The 9635-nt window shown below is 40.5% G+C and overlaps 1 protein-coding gene across 1 annotated transcript; it reads left to right on the plus strand.

Annotated features, from left to right (window-relative positions):
• The first annotated feature begins 7558 nt into the window (after window positions 1-7558).
• On the plus strand, window positions 7559-8431 carry LOC121990584 (leucine-rich repeat extensin-like protein 1). The gene has a single exon (XM_042544695.1). It carries the CDS (start codon window positions 7690-7692, stop codon window positions 8206-8208), a length of 519 nt encoding a protein of 172 aa, XP_042400629.1. The 5' UTR covers window positions 7559-7689; the 3' UTR covers window positions 8209-8431.
• Window positions 8432-9635: the final 1204 nt, after the last annotated feature.

Here is a 9635-nt window from a genome sequence, read left to right on the forward strand (position 1 = left end):
AACCTAACTTGGTTGATCACATCAAAACACCCATGGGGTCCAACAATCTTCTCCTTTTTGATGTGCATTAACCCAAGTTCAAGTTAGGATAAAAATAAACAAATAGTAATTTAAGAAAAATTACTAACATAGCATTATAAGCACAAAAATTACAATAATAGAATTTGCAACCTCAAATATTAAGATTTTTTATTTTCTTAACTCCTCCTAAACTTGTACCTAACTCTCCCCCTTTGATCACAGCAAAAAGAGTGGGGAAAAAGGGAATCATTTGTAAAAGAAAATTTCTAAGACATAATTATCTTTAAGAATTTTCAAAGAAATTTTGAAGTTAAACAATTATTAACGTTTGCAAAACATATTTTTAAAAGGAATCACTTGCAAAATGACTTAAAAAATTTGTTTGAGAAAAATTTCTAAGTAAAAAGAAATTTACTAGAGGAACGCTAAGTAGGTTTTAAAATTTAAATTATTTTTAGAATAATTTTTAAGTAAAAACTTAGTTAAGAAATGATTTTAACTTAAATAAACTGAGAATTTTCTAAGTCACGATTTTATGCAAAATATATATATATATATTTCTAGAAAAAATTATTTTTGAAGAATTTCCAATAAAATGTTTAAAAAAATTTTTAAAAGCATTATATAATTCTAATTTTAATATTTTTATCAGAAAGTTAATTAAACATTTTATTTTGATATTTTAGCTTCCAGGTCGTGGCGAGGCACTAGGTCTTCTTGGTTATTGGAGCAACAACCACTTCCTTAGACAAACCCTCATAAAGAAAATACTGTTTAATTTCTTCTGAAAGCCTTAACTTAAGAATTTTAACCTAGTAAAGATTTTGGAACCCAGTATAGGTTCCTTGCTATAGGGTTAGCCAAATATTTAGGCGGTACATAAGTCTTGGGAATCTTTCTAAGTTGTCCTTGATGTTTTCTTATACACCAATTTAGCTTTCCATAAATTTTAAGTTTTGATTTTTGAAAAACATTTATTTTTGAACATGCAGCAATTTTTAAATTTTCAATTTGTATTTTCAAACTGTCATTTTCTAATTTTAAGTTGTTAAATAACTCTAAGGGGCATGATTCTTCTAATTTTAATTTTAATTTAGCATTTTCTTTTTCTAAGTTTACTAAATCTTTTGTAAGTACTTTGATAAATTGAAACAATTGAGTGGGGGTGAGATTACGTACCTTACTTACCTCACTTAGTGATGCTCCCCCTTCATCGTAGCTTTCCTCTTCTGATTCTCCCCCTTGATCTATGCTCATCTCTGAGTCCGAGCCATCTTCAAAGAGATGGTTGACCATCAATGCTACTTCTGAGAAGGCTTCGACTTCTGACTCGGAGGATGAAGAATCGTCCTATGTAGCCTTCAGACTTTTGCATGTAGAGGGCATCAGTCTCTGAGGCTTCTCCTTATGCTTTTTCTTCAACTTGGGGCAGTTATCCTTGATGTGCCCTTCCTCGTTGCAGTTATAGCATCGGACCGTCCTTCTGTTGTGTTGATGCTTCCTCGACTGTGATTTAAATTTATTAGTTTTAACAAATTTATTTAACTTTCTTACCAGTAGTGCCGCTTCAGATTCGTCGATGGATGCTTCGGAGTCGGGATCATCCATCTCGGCTTGTAGGGCAACGTTGAGTTTTGACTTCTCTATAGGTTCTGTAATTCGAGACTCGTGAAGTTCAAATGTAGAAAATAAACTTTCTAAACTATTTACCTCAAAGTCCTTAGAGATGTACTAAGCATCTACTAAGGATGCTCACTCTGGATTTCTTGGGAAGACGTTGAGTGCATACCGGATGGAATCTCAGTTCATTACTGATTCGCCGAGATTTGTTAGTTGCGTTATCAACTCCTTGATTCTAGCTTGGAGTTGCGCTACCTTCTCGTTGTTGTTCATCCGGAGATTCGTTAGCTGAGTCCGGAGGATGTCGCGTCTTGCTAACTTTGCTTCTGAGGTGCCTTCGTGGAGCTCCAGGAATTTTTCCCAGATGTCTTTAGCGGAGTCGTAGCATCTGATCCGACTTACCTCCTGGGCCGGCAAGACGCTAAGCAAGTGGAATTCCGCCTTTCCGTTGGCCATGAAATCGGCTTGCTCCTTCTTCGTCCAATTGTATTCTTCCTTGTCTTTGGGGGCTACAAAACCATATTTCACAACAAGAAGAATATCAAACTCAGTCTTAAAGAATACCTCCATATGACACTTCCACGTCGTGAAGTCTCCGTCGAATTTCGGGGGATGGATGCTAGTTCCGGCCATCGTCTTGATCTTTGTGCTTCAGTCGGCGGTCAGTCCTTCTGAGGCGGTCTGGCTCTGATACCACTTGTTGGTGCAGCGGGGCCAGCAAAAGGAGGATGAATTGCCTGCAAATGAAAGTATACCCTCCTCAAGACTTTCAACTCAAAAATGCAACACTAATAAAAATGAAAGAATAGAAATAAAAAGGAGACATAATTTTAACTTGGTTACAACCCAACGGGTTGTTAATCCAAGGCGGTCGAACAACTCTACTAGAATATCTCCTTCACTGTAGGCGGAGAAGCCTTTTTTATACACTTAGAATGCTCAGAGGTTGCTAGGAACTTAATATAGAGTTCAATAATTATTTCCTAGCTCCATGAGCCTTTATATAGCTCCTGGAAACTCTATCTCGAGTGTTGAAGGCGCCTCCAAGAGGGTTGAAGGCGTCTCCAAGGAGTTTGATCGGATAAGCTTTATCCGATTGCAAACGTTCATTTTTACTGGGTCTGAGGCGCCTCCATTACCCTTGAAGATGCCTCGGATTGGGTCTAAGGCGCCTTCAAGGTTATGGAGGCGCCTTAGACAGTGCAGGTAGCAGAGGCGCCTTCAGCACTTCGTTAAAGGCGCCTCCAGCTAACTTTCCAGCTCTTTTTGACTTCATTTTAACTTCCGATGCTCTAATAGCTTGGGTGATTGCGGCCAACCAGAATAGGACTCACCCGAACCCAATTCTGACCTTTTCCTAGAGCAGGCTTCCGTCCCGGCTTCTTGTCCCTCGAACGCCGTGCACGTTCTTCTCATCCACCAGAGTACTCTTCCGCAGCTCTCTCGTCCTTCGGACGCATTGAGTCCGTCAACTCCCTTCCCGTGTCGTCCTTCTCGCTAGCTGCGTCTTCTGCTCGACTTCTTGCGCTCCTAAGTTCCTGCACACTTAGACATAGGGATGAGATAACTAGCAGGACCTAACCTAACTTGGTTGATAATATCAAAACACCCACGGGGTCCAACAATCTCTCCCTTTTTGATGTGCATCAACCCAAGTTCAAGTTAGGGTAAAAACAAACAAATAGTAATTTAAGAAAAATTACTAACCTAACATTATAAGCACAAAAATTGCAATAATAGAATTTGCAACCTCAAATATTAAGATTTTTTATTTTCCTAACTCCCCCTAAACTTGTATCTAACTCTCCCCTTTGATCACAACAAAAAGAGTGGGGAAAAAGGGAATCATTTGTAAAAGAAAATTTCTAAGACATAATTATCTTTAAGAATTTTCAAAGAAATTTTGAAGTTAAACAATTATTAACATTTGCAAAACATATTTTTAAAAGGAATCACTTGCAAAATGACTTAAAAAATTTGTTTGAGAAAAATTTCTAAGTAAAAAGAAATTTACTAGAGGAACGCTAAGTAGGTTTTAAAATTTAAATTATTTTCAGAATAATTTTTAAGTAAAAACTTAGTTAAGAAATGATTTTAATTTAAATAAACTGAGAATTTTCTAAGTCATGATTTTATGCAAAATATATATATATATATATATTTTTTTTTTTTCTAGAAAAAATTATTTTTAAAGAATTTCCAATAAAATGTTTAAAATTTTTTTGAAAGCATTATATAATTCTAATTTTAATGCTTTTATCATAAAGTTAATTAAACATTTTATTTCGATATTTTGGCTTTTAGGTCATGGCGAGGCACTAGGCCTTCTTGGTTATTGGAACAACAACCACTTCCTTAGACAAACCCTCATAAAGAAACTCACTGTTTAATTTCTTCAAAAAGCCTTAACTTAAAGAATTTTAACCTAGTAAAGATTTTGGAGCCCAGTATAGGTTCCTTACTACAGAATTAGCTAAATATTTGGGTGGTATATAAGTCTTGGAAATCTTTTTAAGTTGTCCCTGATGTTTCTTATATACCAATTTAGCTTTCCATAAATTTTAAGTTTTGATTTTTGAAAAACATTTGTTTTTGAACATGCAGCAATTTTTAAATTTTAAATTTGTATTTTCAAACTGTCATTTTTTTATTTTAAGTTGTTAAATAACTCTAAGGGGCATGATTCTTCCAATTTTAATTTTAATTTAGCATTTTCTTTTTCTAATTTTGCTAGATCTTTCGTAAGTACTTTAATAAATTGAAACGACTGAGTGGGGGCGAGATGACGTATCTTACTTACCTCACTTGGTGATGCTCCCCCTTCATCGTAGCTTTCCTCTTCTGATTCTCTCCCTTGATCTATGCTCATCTCTGAGTCCGAGTCATCTTCAAAGAGATGGTTGGCTATCAATGCTACTCTTGAGAAGGCTTCGACTTTTGATTCGGAGCGCTTCCTTGGGCCCTTGCTTCAGGGCGAAGAGACTGACACTTGTCTTCTGGTAGCATCTGCTGCTGGCGAAGTGATGCTGGAACACATCTCGGAAATCCTTGAAACTTCGTATCGAGCCGTTCGGTAGTCTTCTGAACCAACGCTGCGCCGACCCGGAGAGAGTCATGAGAAAGACTCTGCATTTCACTTCGTCCGTGTACTGGTGCAACGTAGCTTCATTCTCAAACCGATCCAGATGATCATCTGGGTCGGTCGACCCGTTGTACGTTTCGATCGCCAACGGAGTGTAATGTCGGGGAAGAGGGTCTTCTAAGATCTCCTCTGAGAACTGCCTGTTAATCCGTTCGGGAGACGTGGCGCTTTGGGGCACTTTGCCTTTCCGTGCATCCCGAACAAGAGGATCGTCTGAAGATCCCCACTCTTAATGCGCTTGGGCTATCTCCGAGGGGGTCTAGAACAGGGCTCGATGGAAGGGGATCGGCGCGGGCGGCGCTTCCCCTTGGGTGTCGGTTGGCCTTCGGTTCTACCCCCATACGGAGAGTTGCTTCACCCAGTCTTCTTTCCCCGCTCGCCTGTCGGCCGCCGATGTTACAGGCTGCAGCACTAGCCGATCGGCTAGAGCCTGTTGTTGTTACTGCTCGATTATTTTTGTTGCTCGGGCTTGCACGAGTATCTCCAGCTCCTCCTGAGTGACTGCCACGGTGGTTAGTCATCCAACGTCTTCCATCTTCTCGACTCGAATTTAGGTGACGTTCCCACAGACGACGCCAAATATGATCCTGTCCGAAAGTCGATGACATGGATGCTGGGGATGTGGCGCTCCTACGGACCTCCTGTGGACTTCGCTCCCTCTTGCAACACTAGCAGCGTTAGTGCCGAGCCAGGGAAGGGGTCCCTGGCGATGGCCCTCCGACGCTCAAGTCAGTCTCCTACGAAGCAAGAAGAAGTAAGAACTGTAGCTCAATAGTAGAAATCGTGTGTAACGCATACCACCGCCGATGCTTAGACCCCCTTTATATAGAGTCCCGGAAGTGCATGCACACGCTTCCCAAAGTGTGCACACATCTCAACGCTTCCCTGAAAAGACGTGTCAGTAAAGTGTCTCTGACATAGTACCTTAACGGGCTGAGCATATCTCTGAAGTAACAGTGGAAGCTTCCGTCGTACGACCTCTGTCTGACCATGCCACCTGCCAGTGACACTAGCTCTCAAAAGGATGTTGAAAGATATCTTGCCGCGTATGTTGCTTGGCCGAGCGGAATAGCCGCTCGGCCGGAACTCCCCTCTCCGCGTGTTGTCTGCTGTCAAGCTGAGCAGGATAGTCACTTGACCGGAAGTCCACTGCCCGTGTACTATTTGCTGTCGGGCCAAGCGGGATAGCCGCTTGGTCAGAAATCCTCTGTCGTGATCTGTCATTGGGCTGAGCAAGATTATCGCTCGACCGGAAGCTTACTGTCTACATGCTCGGCTGATGTTGAGTCCGTTGCTTGGTCGAGAGGGGTGGCCGCTCGGTTCGGCTTCTGCATGTTGTTCTCCATTGAGCGTCGGATTTTTGACTGCTCCCTGTGTCGAGGGCTACGGTGGATCGGATCCTTTCTCTCGGTCGGGGAATGTTTCGCCCAACTGGGACATGCTTCGTCTGACCGGACGATGCCCTATACATGTTGACCGCCTTAACTTTAACCTCCTTTGACCTCCATCATGGAAGCAGGGTGGGGCCTCTCCTAATCACCGCATCACTTATCTATAACTCAAAGTCGAAGAATCATCTATAACCTCATTTCCTCATAATATTTAACATTCTTACATTTGATACTTCCATTTCAATCTAAATAACTATCAACTATCAACCTACTAAAATAACATTCATAATTTTTCAATTTTCCTTCCATTAATAATTAATTTGTTTCTTGTTGACATGATTTAAAAAAAAACAAAGGGAAAAAAGAGTTGAGTAATTTGAATTAGTCGAACAAATTCTATTTTTTAGAATTTTAAAATAAGATGAAAATTTAATCCAATCAATGGAGTGGGAGCTTGTGGGGTTCCTTAACCCATTAACCTTAGTTTGTTGGTTCCAAACATTGTAGTAGAGACGTGGCGAGGGATCAAAATGTGGTGGTGATGTAGCACAACAACGGGATCGACTAGAGTCGCTCTGGGTGGCGCACGAGCGACGTCCTTGGGACCTACTGTTGGCCGACGAGAGTCGGATCCGGGCATGGACAGCCGGGAAGCAACTTCGTGATTCTGGATTCCTAATCCATCGCGTCGTCTTCTCTTTTCCTCCGCTACTTGTAAATATCTGTCGAGGTTGTCTGTGCCCTTTGTTGCGTCGTCGATGACCACCAACTCCTGTTCTCCATGCAAACAAGCTGCTATGCTTTCCTCGATTCCTCTCATGTCAAAGTACATCTCACTTTTCCTCTGAAATCTTGTGAGGCCGGAGTCAGGGGGCCGCTAAGGTGACGGTTCCACCTTTTACCAATTACTTCTTCGTTAGAAAGGGGAGTAATTCAATTTACATAAAAATCTAAAAAAAAAAATTAAAATAGGAGGGGACGGTCGCACCCTCGTCCTCAAGTGACTACGCTTCAAAGCCATTAATTAAAGGGTACTGATGCTTCTGGAAGTGTCTTCGTAATCTCAAACGTTTTAATGCACAATTGTACATATAAGGAAAAAGACGAAATCAAATCGAAATTTGTTTCTAAATGGTCCTTGGAATTTGGAATTATTAAAGTATACTCCAATAGTTTTATTGGAAGTGCCATTATATAATTTAAATAAGTAAATAAAAATTCCATCCACGGTTACTTTGACCTGAAGTGATTTTGGAATCCGGAGTATTAGGGTGAGCAAATCATCTGTTATCACGTGGGCAACGTGATTTTGGAATCGCCTTCGGATTTTGGCATTGATCCATTCCATTGCTTAACGAATTTTGTGATGGACTTTAGTCATAAAGGACGTGTAAACTGTAAAGTAAGCTGCAGACCGATAGAAAAAGGGCAGAAATGTCATTTGAGATCAAGAGCTCCGGCACTTATACCACATGATCACGTCTGACTTCAGCCCCCTCTCTGTCTCTCTTCGTCATGGCGAGAAGCTTCTCCCCGGCGATTCCTCCGCCTCCTCTCCTCCTCCGTCTTCTCTCCCTTCTATTCGTCTCGTCGGCCGTCTCTTCGCCGGTTGCCTCCGCGTTGAGGGCGGTGGCCATGGACAGTGGCACTCCCTGCACAATGTGCGCCTCCTGCGACAACCCCTGCCAGCCTATCTACTACCCTCCCCCTCCTCCCCAGTATCCAGCCACCCCCCAGTGCCCCCCGCCTCCATCTGCGCCTGGATCGACCTTCTACTACAACTCTCCCCCTCCTCCATCCATCGGCGGCGGAGGCGGAGATGGAGGCTACTCCTACCCTCCGCCGACGGGCGGGATCTACTACAAGGCGCCGCCTCCTCCGAATCCCTTCATGCCCTACTTTCCCTTCTACTACTCCAGCCCTCCTCCGCCCTCACATTACGATTTCTCCTCCGCCTCCGCCGCCGGCGGTCCCAAATCACTCGTCCTCTTCTTTTCCGCTTTCCTCTTCCGCTTTCTCTTCCGGATCTGGTAGGAATCACTCATTCCGCTTTTCCCAAATGCCCCGCTCGACCTCCCTTCCTTCAACAGAAGCAACACAGATCTGACGACTGAAGACTGAAGCAGAGGGCGAAGCAAGCAGCAACGATTTCTTCATCTCTGTCTAGTAATTATTAATCCTCAACTCCAAAGTATGTATTCGATTCTATTTAAAATTTGCATAAATCAATCAAATTATTGATGTTTGGCATACTATATAGTATATATATAGAGAGAAAGCTTTAATCAATCGAATCTTTATGATTTTGAAAGCGAAGGGCATTGTTTAGATTCTTTAGAATGAAGATTAGATGGGGATTTGTTAACAGTGATGGAGGTCGGTGTGATCACATGCAAGTTTGGTGGCACCCATACTCTTGTCTCTCGGTGTTCTCAATTATTGCTGCAGATAGTCTATAAGTTGTGATGACTACATACATAGTCTACATGGTGATGGCTAGTGCATCTAATTAGGTGAGGACCTCTGCATACCACTCTTGTTTTTTTCCTGAGTCCACATGTCTGATCAAGTTGTGATTTCCATGAGGTGTGTCTTAATTTTGTATGACATATTAAACCTACGTTTCATTTCTCCCAAAATGCCACTGGGTGGAGTTAGCTTTTGGGCCATTTTTTATGTCAAGTGTTTCAGCCACTTGGCGAATGAGGCCAATGGAGTTTGCATGATTGAGAGTGGCACTGCCGCACTGGGACATGACCAATATTCCACTTCTATTCTCTTTAACTTTTCCCTATATGTTTATCAGGAAATTTTATTCGTTATAATACATGTATATATGTATGCATATATTTTAGCTTGTGAAATTCTAACCATTTAGTATTATCTTATGTTTATATCCCTCTTCCAAAGAGATCAAGATTAACTCACTGATATGGTTGCTTGTCTTGAAAATATAAGACTTGATAACTAAAAAAAATTATTTATTTATTTTGTTTGAAGCGACAGAAGGTTAAATTTAATGAGAATCAACCGTGCCGTAGACTAAGAAATGATGCCTATCTTTACTTAAATTGTTTGGATGATTCGATCAAAAATAACAAACTATAACTTTTTCCTCTTTTACATATTGATTCAGTCCGATTACTGGTTAGGATTTGAACCTTAGACCTTAAGGTCACCATGTGTTAACCAACTGTCTATCCTGAAGTGCCTAATTTTACCTGCTACATGAATATTGTAGATGTGGTTTTGTTTAGAAATCTAATTTATAAGAAAATTATGATCAAATTTTTATAAAATAAATTATATCATTGAATAATATTATTTAATTACTTGACAGTAAATATTAATTTTATAAAATTTATATGTATTCATATATTATATTACACATGTGTATGGATAAAAGATAATTCTTCATCTGTCTTATAAATTTTATTTCCTATTTTAATATATTAGTTAGA

The sequence above is a fragment of the Zingiber officinale genome, chromosome 6B, assembly GCF_018446385.1.
Source record: "Zingiber officinale cultivar Zhangliang chromosome 6B, Zo_v1.1, whole genome shotgun sequence".
NCBI lineage: Eukaryota > Viridiplantae > Streptophyta > Magnoliopsida > Zingiberales > Zingiberaceae > Zingiber > Zingiber officinale.

Excerpts from the sequence above, each read along its gene's own strand:
- LOC121990584 (XM_042544695.1), top strand. The coding sequence starts at position 7,690 with ATGGCGAGAAGCTTCTCCCCGGCGATTCCTCCGCCTCCTCTCCTCCTC.